This window comes from Peromyscus californicus, unplaced genomic scaffold, assembly GCF_007827085.1.
Source record: "Peromyscus californicus insignis strain IS unplaced genomic scaffold, ASM782708v3 Scaffold_6__1_contigs__length_162567912, whole genome shotgun sequence".
In the NCBI taxonomy this organism is placed as follows: domain Eukaryota; kingdom Metazoa; phylum Chordata; class Mammalia; order Rodentia; family Cricetidae; genus Peromyscus; species Peromyscus californicus.
Genome location: NW_026294584.1, coordinates 106,858,525 through 106,874,622, shown reverse-complemented (window position 1 = coordinate 106,874,622; position 16,098 = coordinate 106,858,525). Strand labels below are relative to the sequence as shown.

The 16,098-nt window shown below is 52.6% G+C and overlaps 1 protein-coding gene across 2 annotated transcripts in view; it reads left to right on the top strand.

Moving 5' to 3' along the window:
- Grip2 (glutamate receptor interacting protein 2) overlaps positions 1-16,098 on the top strand; it is an 83,256-nt gene that overhangs the window by 26,064 nt on the left and 41,094 nt on the right. The window contains exon 1 of one of the 2 annotated variants that reach the window (XM_052719406.1): positions 9,389-9,563. The exons of the other annotated variant lie outside the window; for it this stretch is intronic. Coding sequence (XP_052575366.1) covers positions 9,509-9,563 — 55 coding nt within the window. The 5' untranslated portion in view covers positions 9,389-9,508. Of the gene's footprint in view, positions 1-9,388; positions 9,564-16,098 lie in introns of those variants that run through there. 2 annotated transcript variants of the gene reach the window in all.

Here is a 16,098-nt window from a genome sequence, read left to right as displayed (position 1 = left end):
TCCCAAACAGCCAAGAACTTGATGTCATCCTCCTGCCTCAGTTTCTCAAGTGCTGGTGATTACAGGCATGCACTTCCATGCCTGGCTTTGCTGTGAATATTCTTAAATACGCCTCCGGGTAGCCAGATACACACATTTCCCTTGGGTCTATACTTTCTAGCAGATAATTTAGCATCTTTGCTGAGGTGTATTTTAGGACACACATACTTCAAAGTTTTGATAAATGCTGCCCAGTATCTTAAAATGTAGCTGCACCACTTTACATCCCCACAGGCAGTGGACGAGGCTTCCAGGTGCTCCTCATCCTCACACCTGGCACTGTCAGATCTTTAATTTTAGTTTGGGGCATGAATTTATAAACACAAGCCAAGCTTCCAGGGGATTCAGATGTGTTTGGCGGGAGGCTCAGAATCATAGGGTGAGCTTTGAAAGTGTAGCTCTGGGGCCTGCTGAGTGATTCTAGGGCAAACCCTGAGTCAGAGCTGCTGTGCAGGTGTGTCGGCCCAGCGAGCTGTGCTCCGGTGTCCCTTAGCTCCCCACAAACCTGACAGCTTCTTGTCCATTCGCGCGCTCAGTGTCCTCAGGTCTGAGGTCTCTGGCTGGAGCCTCCCATCTGTGTCCCAGAGCTTGGGAAGAGGGGGGAGAGGCCCGAGAGAGGGAGTGGTGGGCACCAAAGGTAGCTTCACCCCAAAATGGACAGTGGTACTGAGGGTCTCTTGGTTTCCATGGCAACCTCCATGTACTGCTGCTCAGTGACAGTGTGCCTACTCTGTGACCTAGCTCTAAAGAAGGGAGATCTGGCAGGTATTCTAAAAGTAATGGTTGACAAGCACCTGGTGGCAGACTCAGATGCCTGCAGATCCAGGGGATGTGAGGGAGGTGGGCAAGGAATAAAACATACACAGGTGCACACAGGGATACCTGCACACACACACACACACACACACACACACACACACACACACACACACACACACACACACGCCCCTCACCATTTAAGCCAGCATTTCTCAACTGGGTGGTGACTGTGCCCCAGGGGACATTTGGTAAAAAGGCCTGGAGGCATCTAAGTTATCGTGTGGATGAAGCCCTGGAGGAGGGGTGCCAGCAGCATCCTGTCAGTGGCCAGCACTCTGATGTCAAGACAGCCTTATGCTCACAGCCCTCCCACCTCAAACGCTGACAGTGCAGGGGCTGAGGACAGTTCTGTCCTGTCAGAGCAGAGCACTGACTTCACAGGTAGAGTATTGGTAGCCTGCGCTTGGGGAAGTGCTGCCTTGCCCGGCTTGTGAGTGTTTTGAGGCCAGGGGAAGGCCAGGCTTTCCTATTCCCAATACACTGAGCATTGATACATTTGAAGAACTAAACTGGCAATTACTTTTTAAAGAGAAATATAAAGCCTCGAGAAACACAAGCCACACCCCAGGGGTGTGGATGCCCTTGCAGGGTCAGACTGAAGTGACAGCAGCGTCTAGCCCACAGCTCCCCTGCTGTCGCTGCCAAGGATGATAGTGCAAGTGAGTGTGGGGTCTACAGCTTTGCTCCAGAACAATGGAACTCCCCGCCCCATGTGACTCAGATGCCCGTAACCGTCCATGCATCCAACACAGCCTCCTCTCGCCCCTGCCCTGGACAGTACTGCTGCACCCTATCTTGAGTGAGTGACTGTCTGATGGGGTTAGATGGGGACACGTTCTACAGGGATCGGCTGACTCAGGCAAGACACTGGCAGGAAGCAGCTGGTGGAAAGGGCTAACACCCTTGTTCCCAGCCATCCCCCCCCCCCCCCCGACTATTTCCCCAGCTCTTCTCCCCCAGCTGCACACACTGCTACTCTCCCCTCCTCGTTAGGTTGTGAGTCAGAGATTCTGGGTTCTAATCCCAACTCAGTTCTTATCAATAGGCAGCCTCCTGGGGCAGGATGGTCACCTGTGCCCTTTCCTGGCTGTGGGATGCGGATGAATAATAGTCCCAGAGGCAAAGGTTTGGAGAAAAAGCTCTGTGAGTAAGGATATTTCACGAGCATAGAGCAGGGCCTGGCTCAGCTCCCTGCTTTGCCACGTCCCAGCCAGGAGAACTTGGGGAAGTCACTCTTCTGTGGGCCATGGTCACTCTGGCTGCTGGCAGGCTCTGAGGTAAGCACAGAGCCTGATGCTGAAGCCAGCCAGGAAGGTGGAGACAGCTCTGCCTGGATGAAGGTCACCCCCAATCCCATCTCCAAATGTCTCCAGGCCCCTCCTCCTCTGAATCTCCTCAGCCCACAAGACATGTCCATTTAGAGCAACAGAGTGGGCCAGAGGCAGGCTGTCCAGTTGTACTCTCTCTCCCAGTGACCCTAGCCCTTTGCCCACACACCCTGGTGCCTTGGTTCCCACATTTGGGACACGAGGGTAATCACAGTCTCCACCTCATCAGGTGTGTGGAGGGGAGTGAATAAAGAACTAGAATTGGCTTATATCGCCAAGTCATGATGTCACTCACTCCTAGAGAAAATTCTAGAAGTGAGTGCCTAGCCATCATCTTGCCAGATCTAGTTTCACGGAGCACTTATGTTATTCCATAGATAGGCCGAAACCTATGGGGAAGGGCCCAGAGGATGTCATGAGTGGCCAAGCGTCGGAGGATCCAGGGCCTAAACCTCCTCCCCAGGTTACAGGCTGCCTCTCCATATAACCCTTCAGGTGCTCCAGGGAGCCTAGGACAGAGCAGGAAGAGCAGCTGAAGGAGGAGGAGCCCCGTCTGGCCCAGCCTCTTCCCCTGTGGCACATAGGGTCCCTAACTACCACACTCAGGCCATCTCTTCCAAGTGCGGGATGCCGTAATCTGCATCTTCGCTCATGGCACCTGCCCAAGTGTTCGCGCCTAATTATTGCCTATAAAGGCGATGCCAGGAATATTAACAGGCCTGCCACCTGTTTCCTGGCAGGTGGCCCTGTGGTGCACCTGTCAGCCAGCTGCCTTGGTCCCCAATGGAAACAAATGGTGTCTTTTTCATCCTGAGCTCAGGACCCTCTAGGAGCCATCAGATGGCCGGGTCAATTCCTGGGAGGTCTCTGTCTCCCTGGGGGCTGCTTCCTAGCTGTGGACTCAGGGGCTCTGGTGAGGGTGGAGGGCTTGGGACTTCTCCATCCTCTGAATGCTGTGTGATGCTGGAGCTTTACTTTCTCTTTCTGATGGCCAGTGTCCAGTCCTTCCTACAGGGCAGGGATAAGCGGAGGCGGTCCAGCTCTGGGCCAGGACCCATATCAAAACCCCTGTCTCAATTCCCCAGGGGACCCCAGGTGACATCACTTCATGAGTACTGTGGCCTGTAAGGTGAAGTCACTTTCCTGTGAGGCAATGCTACCTTATGAGTGTCATCGCTTGTAAGGTGACATTCTCTTGTGGGTGTCATTATATGTGAAGTGATGTCACCTCAGGGTCCAATCATCTGTGAGGTAATGTCACCTCAGGGTGCAATTGCTTGTGAGGTGACATCACTTCCTTGGTGCCATGACCTGTGAGGTGATGTCATAGAGCCATGACCTGTAGTGACTCCTGAGGCCTACACAAGGCCCCGAGTTCTGCCAGTGAAGGCATTCTCTGTGCTGACACTCGGTACAGAGCATGCTTATGGCCCTGTGTCCATATGGGTTCCTAACTGCGTGGCTTCCTAACTGTCCCTGTGTCAGCTGCCAATCATCTAACAGAAAGGGCAGGACTTTCTGACTCACAGTTTGGAGGTTCAGGACTGGCCCAAGATTCTGGCCTGTGAAGACTTGAAACATCATGGCTACAGGCAGTGCTGTTCACCTCAGGGCAGGAAGCAGGAGACCAGAATGTTGGCGGAGAGCTTCTCTCCAGGTCCCACCAAGCCCCGAAGTCCCACAACCCACGTATAAAATAATCACTCAGACGCTTGTATTACTTATAAACTGTATGGCCGTGGCAGGCTTCTTGTTAACTGTTCTTATATCTTAAATTAACCCATTTCTATAAATCTATACCTTGCCACGTGGCTCGTGGCTTACTGGCATCTTTACATGCTGCTTGTCCTGGCGGTGGCTGGCAGTGTCTCCCCCTCCTTCTTCCTGTTCCCTCAATTCTCCTCTGTTAGTCCCGCCTATACTTCCTGCCTGGCCACTGGCCAATCAGTGTTTATTTATACAGAGCGATATCCACAGCACCAGAAAGAGTGGGGTTTGGCCTCATCTGAGGATGCACCCACCCTATGTTACTTCCTCTAAGGCCCCACCTCTTAAGGCTACACAACCTTTCAATATCTCTAAGGACATGCATGGCATTTGAGAAATACCACAAGTGCAAGCCATATTTACTGAGTTCATGGTGGTTTATGTTGTTAAGGGGGAAACTGAGGCCCAGGCAGCTAAACTCAGGGAACCTGCTTCTGATCCAGTGAAAGGATCTGCCAATCTGGCCACTCAGTCTTCCAAGATCCACAGGCTCTTCTCCCTGTTCCCCATTTCAGGGACTGTTAAATCACAGGGCAGGTGGGCCCCTTCTGCTACAAACACCGCCATTGCTCCCACCCTCCCTCAGAGAGCTCTGCCATACCTCCAGCTTTCTTGCCCCTAGCCCTTCTACTAGCCCTACTGCCCTGCCCCTCTCACACTCTGTGCTCAACCTGTATCCCCAGCAACCACCCCCACTCCTACCCCACCCCCACCCCTACCCCACCCCATCCTGCCACCATGGCTCCCTTCCTCTTCTAGCCTTTCTTCAAATGTCACCTTCCCAGTGTGGCTCTGATGACCCCCCTCTCCCCTTTTTGACTTCCATACTTTTAAATTTTCGTTTACTTCCCAATGGCACCTATAAGGCAGGAACATCTTGAGGCACTTTACAGGCAAATCAGAGCTGGTTGGTTGGTCGGTTGGGTTGTTTTTGTTTCCCCATTCATTTCTCTGACAGATAATAGGGTTTTTTTTGTTTCCCATAGTGATAATTACAATAATGGCATCAACCCAAAGGAATTAACTATAAAATCTTTTTTTTATTTTTTATTTTCAAGACAGGGTTTCTCTGTGTAGTTTTGGTGCCTGTCCTGGAGCTCGCTCTGTAGACCAGGCTGGCTTCGAACTCACAGAGATCCGCCTGGCTCTGCCTTCCGAGTGCTGGGATTAAAGGTATGAGCCACCACCGCCCGGCTAACTATAAAATCTTAACATCATCTCATTCTTGGTTCTTGTGAAGTCGCCCCCCCCCCACCACCACCTCCACCCCCTCTCCCCACACACATACACATCCTGTAGTCTTCAAAATGTTTTTATTCATGATTCATTCACATTGGGATCCTGCCAAGGCCCCTGCACCTCATCTGGCTGATCAGTCTCTCTAGAAAAATTCCTTCTCCTTCTTTTGCTGGGGGAAACCAGGTCATCTACCCATGAGATGTTCTTGGGGTATCTTTTTCTTTTTTTTTTTTTTTTTTTTTTTTTTTGGTTTTTCGAGACAGGGTTTCTCTGTGTAGCTTTGCGCCTTTCCTGGGACTCACTTGGTAGCCCAGGCTGGCCTCGAACTCACAGAGATCCGCCTGGCTCTGCCTCCCGAGTGCTGGGATTAAAGGCGTGCGCCACCACCGCCCGGCTTGGGGTATCTTTTAATGCATCCCCATGTCCTGTGTGCGTTCTGCCCACTGGTCCTAAGGATTTGAAGGCTTCCTGCCACTGCCTGGCATCCAGTCTGTGCCTGACCCCACATCATCTTATGATTGAAGGAGAGTGATTTCACATTGTCCTTGTCAGAGCAAGGGGACAGAGACACAGCTCCAACTGCAACCCCACACACCTGAGGAGCACCCGGAGATGTTTAGGGACCTCAACTCAGGCCAAACCAGGATCCTTGGCTTCCGGGCAGAGAAGAATTTCAGAGCTAACCAGTGTAGTGAGACAGAGTTGGAAATGTTATTTTAATGTATTTAATGTATTTTAATATAGATTTAAGCACAAGGCTTCAGAGAATGAGAGGCACTCAAAAGAAATGAAGATAACCCAAGTGTGAGATGTGCTTCCCAAGGGAGAGTAGGGAAAAGTAAGACATACCCAGGTGTGTAGGGAATGCCTCAAGGGATAGAAAACAATTAATCATTCCAGCATCAGCCATGTGTACCATTTTGGTGACTCTTAAGCTACATCTCAGAAGGTTGCAAACTCCCTTTCTCTCTTTGCTGTTATAAAAGATGTATGAGAGATGGCTCTGGAGGTGCTTTGGATGGAGTTAAAATATAAGATAAAACCAGAAGCCACTAGGGCTGCACAAGGGGTTCAGAACTAGTCCTTCCCCTGTAAACTGCTGGGAGTCCTAGAAAATTGCAGGTTCATGGCCAAGAAGGGAGGGAAGCCTTGAGCAGTTGTTAGCTCTGCTGGAATTTTTGCTCTGCTGCTGGCAGAGGCTTCAGCCAGATCGAGTGAAGGACTTTCACTCTCATCTCACATCCCCAAGATTTCCCCTGCCTTCCCATCCTCCCAATCGGTCTTGGCCACACCGGCTTGCTCTGGTTCCTCCCTATGACAGCTCCTAAAACAGACCTTGCTGGGAACAAAAGTCGAGGTTGCTGTCTCATTCTATACCAGCATTTGTCCCAAGTGACCAGGGAGGGTTTGTGGCTCTTTCCCCTTCTTTGGGACATCATTATGCATGCATGGCATCTTACAGTTTTCCAGTCTTTCTTCTTTGTTGTTCAGCTGTCCCAGACTTGGCCAGTGGATGCCTGGTGCCAAGCTTTGGTGGCCTTCCGACCTTCCCCACTCAGACTTTTGAGCACTTCCTTAATCGCTGGAACCGAGGAAAGATATCCAACATGTCCTCCCCAGCCCAGCCTTAGGTCAGCCCTGGGGGTCCTTTGAGCCTGTAGAAGCTAGTGAGAGTCCACAGTCTGGTTTCCAGGAGACAACACAAACTCCAGGGATACCCTTCTCCTTGCTCGGTTTCACCTTCTGTTACACCATGTACTTATTTATTACGTTGTTGTTATTCTTTTTCCTCACTAGAACATCCACACCAGAAAACCTTGATTTTGTTCACTGCTGGGCCTCTCAGACGGCACACAGATGATGCCTAATAAATATTTGTTGAATGAGAAAGGGGATGGGACTGATGGATGGCCCACATGCTCGCCCTCCCCCAGCCTGAGGGAGTTGCACAGAGGGTCCCCCACCCCTTGCTGCCTCCACAGACCCAACCTTGGGGCTTATTTATATCCGCAGAGCTAGATGGCAGAAATGTCACCACTGGGACTGTGGGGAAGGAAAGGCCAAGAAGATTAAAGGCATCTCTGATGAGATGCTAATTTGTTTCCGGAAGCAGGTGGGGGCCCTGGGCCTTGAGGGCTTTGTGAGGCTGAGGCAGGGCTGGAGGAGGCAGAATGGCTGGCAGAGGCTGGCCTGTATCCTTTCGTGATCTTTCCCTTCTTTCTACCTGTCTTTTGAGATCTGCAAAGCTTGTGTGCTAAGGGGAGTCCTGTGTTCGAATCCTGCCCTCAGCACTCTCCGGGTCCTAACGATTTGCTGTGGTTTCTAACTGCCACTATCAGCGGGCACGCAGTCAGCGGGGTAGATGTGGCCTGGTCCTTGGCCAGACTTCTTACCCTGGACTCTGGTCCCAGCTCTGTTACCTGACGGTTTGTATAATCCCAGTGTGAAGCAGCCTCTCGTACCCGTACTGAGCTGGCAGGACACACGGCACGCAATAGGGCTGTTGACAAAGGCCACCTCTTTGGCCCAGTCGTGGCAGTTGACCTAGTCTCAGGGCTAAGATCCGAGACCTTGTTCTACCGCTTGCATGCTGTGTGACCCTGGTGGAGTCCTGCACCTCTCCTAGCCTCAGTTTCCTCATTTGTGAAAGCGGAATGCTCCTCAGACCATCCTGGTGCACTGTGACGATTAAATGAGATAGGTTGTGGGAGGCAACCGGCTGTTGATTTCCCTGCCTTGACTTCCACTGTGGTTCGCACATAGGGATGGGCTCCGTGTAGAATAATCATGCTGCCGGCTGCCGCTGACTGGCCATTGAGCTCCGGTATGCCAGACTCAACTGTGCACACTGCTCCTGCCGCCCACTTAGTCGGATGGGGAAACGGGCTCAGAGGGGAACATTGAGCTGGTTTGAGCTCAGATCTGCTCATCCCCGAAGGCTTGAGTTCTCTTATCTCTCCCCTTGCTGTTTGGATGGCTAAGTCGGAGCCTTGTCCGGGAAGAGCCAAGCAGTGGGTAGAGGAGTACGAGAGGGGAAGTGGCAGGAAGAGCCAAGCAGTCTCGTCCCCACTTAGGGCTCCACCATGCACACCCCAAAGATGGAAGAACAAAATCTCTCATGGAGTTGGATAAGGAACCCAGGACCTCAGGCCTCCCAGCCCTCGTCCACCAGTGCTCTTGCCGCTCTTTCCTGTACTCAACAGCAATCCCCTCCCAGAGAGAATCAGCTGAGAGCCTGCTTCCAGTTGAAGCCAGGAAGAACCCAGCCTTCCGAGAGACCTCTGGGACCCTTCCTCCACGGGCTTTTTATTCACCGCCCGCTCTATTTACCTCACAGTGCTCTCCATTCCATCCACTCTGTCGGCTACTGGCAGGAATGCAGCAGCCCTTGGGCAGACTGGGTATCCAGGCCTGGCGGGAGGACCACTGCAGAGCCATGGGACAGACCTCATACTACCTGGATCAAGGCCTCACTGCTGCTGACGCTGAAGCAGGCTTCTGCAGCCCTGACTCTGGAGCAGTCCTCTGGGCTCCTCCTGAGAGTTAGTCGGGGCCCTGAGTCATCCTAGGGGGCTTAGAGGTTTAAAAAATGAGGAGGGAGCCTAAGCAGCCAGCTTAGAGGAGCGGGCAGGAATCCTTTTCTGCCACATGCCTGCTCTGACCCCCAGCGAGGAGTTGCTCCTCTGCCTCATTCTCCCCCAGGGTAATGCTGCCCGCCCAGCCAATGGGAAGGGAGATATGACAAGTTTACTGAGCTCTTTTCAAATACCTGGCCCTGTGGACTCCCTGCCCCATCAATTCAGGCACCCACGGGGGTTTTGGGACATGCTGCCAGTGATCTGTGCTGTGGCCAGCCCTTCCAGCAGCTAGCTAGCTAGGATGGGCACCTGAGGGCCAAGCAAGTAGTCTCATGCAGAGAAGTTTCACAGAGCAGTTCTAGATGGAGGGATCCACCCAACAGCTGGCAGAGGAAGAGGGGTGGATGCTGGTGGAGCGGAGCAGAAACCGGGGTGGGCTAGGCAGCACTTTTGGCGGGAAGAGGAAGTAGAGGATGGGTGTGCTGAATATAGATTCTCCATGCCAGAACTTGGGAAGATAGATCTGCTCTGGCGCCCCGCTCGCTGTGGAGGAAGGGCCTTGCCGCCGGCTCTGGGGAGGATTATCTATTTTAGCAACTCGGGAAGGGAGGAGGCCGGGAGCGCCCAGCCTCCACCAGTCAGGCGGCTGGGGCGCAGCGCAGAGGCGCGGGCTCCGGGCTCTGAGACTGCGGGCGGCTGCGGGGCTCCGGGCCTGGGACGTACTGGCGAGCAGTAGTGATGCTGGCGGTGTCACTCAAGTGGCGGCTGGGCGTGGTGAGGCGGAGGCCCAAAGGTACCGAACAGAGGCTGCTGTGGGGTGCTGAGGGAGCCACTGGGGGAGGCTCCCTCCTTACTCCTGTCTCCTAGCGTGCTTTTGTCTGGGTGCTTGGGGTGTCTCTGTGGCATTCCTCCTGGGGCCTAGAATCTAGGTCTCTTCTCTCTAGGCACTTGTCAGCTGATCATTTCTCTGCATCCTTCTCTGGGGCCCCATCTCCCTCTGTTCTGGATACCTTCCTTTCTCTCCACCCCAGCGCTCTTTGTCTGGTCCCCTGGGGGTCTCTCCCTCTCCCTGGTCTTCCTCCCTGCCCTGATGGCTATCCTTATGTCTTTCCCGTCATCTCTGTCCTATTTACCCACACCTGCCCTCTCCCACCCTAGCTGTCTTTGTTCAAGGGCCCCTTTCAGTGTCGTTCACTGTCTTCACTTTTCTGAGCTTCTCATCCCCACCCCTCATGGGATGTGTCCCCAAAGAGCTTTTCTTTCCTCCCTGTTCAGGCTATGGGACTGTGCTGTAGTTGGGGCAGGCCCGGGGGGGGGGGGGGGGAGAGAATGCATGCATTCACACCTCTACTGCAAGCTGGGGCTGAGGGCTGAGGGCAAAGCCTGGGCTTGGCTCTGGTCCAGGCTAAGTCAACTCTGAACCCTGGCTTCCACTGGTCCCATCCCTGGCACAGGTATAGCCCCTTGGAGAAGAAGAATGGCCTCAGGTGGGGACAGGTTGCAGTGGGCTGAGGAGGACAGCGTGGAGCTGAGTGTTAAGCCCCAGAGTCTGTGTGCCCCTAGACATCATCTGTGACTGCCCTTCCATTTTCCATCTATAACACAGGGGATGAGGATGGTAGGAGTTCGTGGTCCTGGGCTTCAGGCTGAGAACTAAGAATAACTAGACTGTTAACAACAGACTCAGACCTTATCGATGTCAGTGTGTGTCAGAGAATGCCTTTCTTCATTTAGTCCCCACTGCACCCCTCAATACCAGTCCACCCTTACCTTGGTTATATAGCAGAAAACTGAGGTCCAGAGAGGTTGAGGAACTTGCCCTTAGGCCACACAGCTGACCCACAGCTGCACTGTTGGCAAGCATTTTATTAGCATTTGAAGGACCTATGTGAGATGGGGCTGCTTCCCTCAAAGTGGCCAAGGGGTAGTGGGTTCACGAGGTAGCAGAGGGTTCCAGGACCTGTTCTAGCCTGTGGGCAGCTGGAGTCTACTAGAGGTCCCTGCAGGGACAGAGGCATCAGGAACAGGGTTACCCAGGAACTCTCTGCTGGGCCCCCAGAAGCCTGCCTCCTAAAGGCTGTTGCTCAGATCCATGGGTCCTGAGGATCCTGTAGATGTGATAGGTGAGCGCATCTCAGGGCTGCTCTCTGTGGAAGACTCTGAGATCTGGAGAGAGGATGATGTGCTTGCGCTTTTTGGCCACCAGGAAGTGCTTGTATCTGCCCAGACAGACCTGAGTTCAAATCTCACTCTCTGTGTTGCTATGGACAACTGTCAGATCTCAGTTTCTTCAACTGTAGAGGGTGACCAAGAAAAGCCATCCTCTTCAGATTGTAACTTAAGAGTCTGGGACAGGGCCCAGCACAAAGCAGGCTCTTGAAAAGTTTATCTTGCCACCCTCTTCCACATTACACCTCCACCGCACAGTGGTGATGCCCTTGAATGTTAAGCTCCTTGTGGAGAAGAAGACAAAGAACATAAAACAAACAACATGTACCCTGGCTGGCTGAGGACCTACTGTGTGAAGGCATGGCCCGGCTTCTACCATTAGAGGTGCTCTCTGGGAGACATGGAGCTGCACACCACTGCATGGAGCTATTACTCGAGGGAGGACTCCCGAGGCCTTGGTGGGAAGCAAGAGGTTCCCCTGGCTTCATATTCAAGGTTTTATATTTTTAAGATTTATTTATTTATTTTATGTTATATTTGTGAACTGTGTGCATGTGAGTGCTCACAGAGGCTGGAAGAGGGTGTTGGATCTCCTAAACTGGAATTACAGGTGACTGTGAGCTTCCTGACACAGATTCTGGGAACCAAACCTGGCTCCTCTGTTTCCCTTCACAGGAGCAGAACGCGCTCTTAACCACTGATCCATCTCTCCAGTCCTTCCAGGTTTTATTTGAATGTCCGGGGACATGTGTCCTTACCTTCAGCCCATGGTTTTGTTGGTCTATTGTTATCTGTTTACCTTTTAGTTAGTGTCTGTGCTCACATGGGCCATGGTATATGTGTGGAGGTCGGAGTACAACTTGCAGGAGTCGGTTTTCTCTTTCCACCATTTGCGTCCCAAGAATCAAACTCATGTCAGGCTCGTTGGCAAGGCTCCTTACCCACTGAGCCATCCCATGTGTGCTCCAACCATGTTTTCAATGGGTCTTCCTGTTTCTCATCTTTTCTCAATAAGACCTCTAAGTGCCTCATTCTTTGAGTGCTTGAAGGTGGGAGTCACAGGCTACACGGCCATAGGAGACCCATAGCATATTCTGTAACTTGAGTCTTTCTCTACCCTGCCAGTCAGCTCCCCAATAATGACACGGAGACTTTTTTTTATTAATTATGAAAGTTTGACCTATAGCTTAGGCGTGTTGCTAACTAGCTCTTATAACGTAAATGAACCCATTTATATTAATCTGTGTTGTATCATATGGCATTACCTCTCTTCCATCTTGCACCTCCTGTTTCCTCTCCGTGTCTCCTGGCATCTCCTGCGTGCCTAGATTCCACCTCCTCTTCCTTTCTCTCCCCAGAAATCCCGCCTGTACCTCCTGCCTAGATGTTGGCCATTCAGCTTTTTATTACACCAATCACAGAAATGCATCTTCACACAGTGTACAAATATCCCACGACAATATTCCTCAACTGAAATCTGAGGGTCCAGTTCGTGTCTGGAGAAAGAAAGATGGTTTTGAGAGAAAGGCTGGGGGGGGGGGGCGTGGGGGCTCAGAGTAGGGATTTGCTAGGTAAGTAACAGAGAGGACAGCTTGTGCAAACAGGGCTGTGGAGCACCAAATCAATAGATGCTGACACAGCGTATACTGCCCCTGCCTCATTCAACATTTATTGAGCACCCTTTGTGTACCAAGTACTGCCCCAAAGTCTTAACGGGACACGGAGCAGGATGGACATTATCATCTGTGGATGTGTCCACACATCATCATATGGCATTACCTACCCCCGAAGAAGGAGGCTCCCCGGGACCCACCTTGGTCACCACAGCTGACTCCTTCATTTCTTACACAGCCCCTCTCACTCCCCACAGGAGCAAGAGGCTCAGTTCTGACCTCCAACTCAAGCATGTTCCTTCCTTCCGATGCCCATCCACTGGTCCCTCTTTCCTGGGCTTCTGCCCTCTTCTCAGTTTGGGACATCGGGTGTTTTAGAGATGGTGCCAGGGATAAATTCATCCGGGGATTGTTCCAGAATCACGGAGTCCTGGCAGGCTGCTGTGAAGCCCTGCCTCGTTCGTTCTGTGTTCTTTGCAGAGTGCTCGCTGTTTGTCAGCTACCGCACTGGGTACTTGACAAGTACTTCCTTGTACTCCTCCAGGGCTTGGGGGATCTAAATTGCCCGCATTGCACCTGGGGAAACTGAGGCTCAAATAAGAAGTGGTTTTTCAAAAGCCAGATGTGTAGGAAATGATAAGAGTCCAAGTCTGCCCAGGCAGGATCACTACCCAGCCCAAGCATCTTGCCAGGGCATCTCATTCCTCAGTGGTCAGTTAGCTCGTGCATCCGCTGGGAGCAGTGTCCTTTCTGTGATGTCCCCACCCTGTCCTCACATGTGCAGCTGGCCTGGCTTTTCCAGCATTACTGAGGTTCTCTGCCTTCTAGAGCTCTGCCTAGGGGACCTTGGCAGCCTTGATGGGCCCTGAAGCTGCTGGCTGCTTCATTTAACTAGCACTGCCCATGCCTGGCCGCTGCCTCTGCCACACCCACTCTCGTCAGTGTCCCTTTTGTGGAGTACAGATTCAGCTGGAACTCAGGGCCTGCAGCGCATGAGAGGCACAGAGGGGGCAGAGCCAGCCACAGCCCCCCCTTGCCTAGCACACACCGAGTGAAATGTGCCTCCGCCTACCCACCTTGCTCACATCGCTGCCACCGGAACCCGTGCTGATCTCATCAGCTAATGCCCCGTGCTGTCTCCGTTTGTCAGCTTGAATGCTCAGTCCGGCAGGACCATCTGCCTGCTTTAATTGCCCAGATAATTGTGAAGGCTTCTGGCCCTGCCTCCTTCACTGCTGGTCTGACGGGGCAGAAAGAACATCTATCAGTCAGGAGCCCTGGACAGACCCGACCCCCAGCTCCCTGCAGGTCCTTGGGCAATCCAGCTCTCTCTGGCCTCAGTTTCCCTTCTGTGTCCTGGTCCTGCCCTCTTAGAAATAAAAGCTCCTCACCACAACCCTCATTTACTCACACAGTGCCCTTGGGCTAACCTTGTTTCTGCGGCCCCCGCATTCCTGTTTTGGCCGAGGTATCGGTGACTCAGAGCAGATGTGGGCAGGTGGGCGGACATGGCGGCACAGAGCCAGTCAGCTCTGATTGCTGCACAACTGGGGCAGCTGGAGTCCCCAAGGGACGACCTTGGACGAGGTCCTTGTCCTTCACAGAATCTGGGGGGCGGGGCTTTACAGAATGGATGTGTTTGAGGCAGGGAGGCAGCTACAGGTCACTTGGGGCTTATAATTTGGAGATGGAGATAAAGGGACCCCAGACTGACTGAGGCTGAGCTGAAGCTGTCCCACAGATTACAGATCCTCCCTTTTCTATCCTAGCCCACATGTGGACCCCATTTTACACATGGGAAGGCCAAAACCATTTCTACTCAAAGACATCCAGCCAGTCTGAGGTGGGGGTGTCTGGGTTGAGTTCAGAGCTCCTGGAAGGCCCCAGAATGCTCTTTACTCTTTGTCACTTGTCTTGACCCCAAGCTCTTTGGGGGGTAGTTAGGCGAGGAAGAGTGTGAGCACCCAGCCAGCAGGAAGACCTTAGAGAGGAGGTAAGCTTCCTAGGGGACAGGACAGCAGAGTTGTGTGGAAAGACAAGACAGAGAGTACTAGGAACAGGCGTGTCTGGGAGACTATGGTGCTAAGGCTGGGAGCTGGGTTCTCTTAACGTGTTTGTGCCCGAACAGAGGGAGGGGCAGGGGAGGTTGCCCAGGTTTGAATCCCTCCACTCACAACACTCCTGGTGAGCCACCGCTGAGTGTGGGATTCTCACCTGTCAGGCATCAGGAATGACCCAGAAATCACAGAATCCAGGCCCTGCCTCGGACAATGGTTCCTACAAGTTCCAACCTCTCCAGGGATAGATACTCCTTGACATAGGTGTGAGGGCTCCCTGGTGGTCCTTTTCACACCCTCACATAGCGGCCACCAGCTGTCATCAGCTACAGAGCTCTCCTTCCATGTTCAAATCCACCAAAAGGAGACAAAACCAAGTAGGGCCATGCCAGCTCAGTGAAGCCCTTTGGGGATCACGTGCACATCAAACTGTGGCTTAGTTCAAGGTCCTTCCAGGCCCCTTCCCTCGCCTGTCAAATGGAACTGTTATCCCGACCTCATGGAGGCAGAGGTAATATCACAGAAGGTGAGGTGCAGTCTGGAGTAGGGAAGGGCTGGAAGAAGCCAACTGATGTGGCCAGTGGTGCAAGCTTGTGTTTTCATTCTCTTAGAGTTTCAGTTTCCCCCTTGTATGTACTGCTAGGCACTGAGTATAGAAGATGTCTGTCTGGCGCGGTCCATGCTTTGGCTTGTTTCCTCCTCCCCATTGGTGGGGAGTCCTCCAGAAGGAGGTCTCAGAATGGCAGGTGAGTGGCTACCACCTGGTCCAGCCATACACAGGGACTAGTGAAACCACATCCAACGCAGAGCTCTGGCTCTTACTGCCAGGTCAGAGGCTGCATTGACTCCAGTGAGGAATCAGAGTGCTTCTTACCCAATGGATGTTCCAGCGCAAGACAGGCTGTCCAGGAGACAGTGAGCTCTCTGTGGAGGTGTCCCTCATGGGATAGAAATTCTAGAATGACAGCAATTCTGAGATCATGCATCTTAATTATTTATGTCTTAGTCACTCAGCCACACTGGTATGGCACTTCCTGCATGTAGAGCCTCTGGGCCTGAGGCAGTGAAGGATCTCCTACTGAGAGGAAAGAACAGGGCCAGCGAGGGGAAAGAAGGCTGAAAGAAGGCCATGAGAACCTGCTAGTGCACTCAGGGATGGCTACTGAGAGGAACAGGTGGAAGCCGGAGTGAGGATGGGAATGAGAACATCTTAGGCAGAGGAATGTATCTTCATAGAGGACCCAAGAAGGAAGCACCTGATTCTGATCCTTAGCCACCTAAGCTGTGCATGCTGGGCCACATCTTTTCTCTCCCTGGGACCCAGTTTATCCTCTTTTTTAAAATGGCAGCAGCACTACCCACCTCATGAGGCTCTTGAAAGAATCCATGAGGCACTGTACATGTAGTATGGCATATCCAATAGGTGCTTAATAAATGCTGGCCCCTGGCCCCTATTTAGGACGTTCGCACTTGGACAGAGAGTGATGAC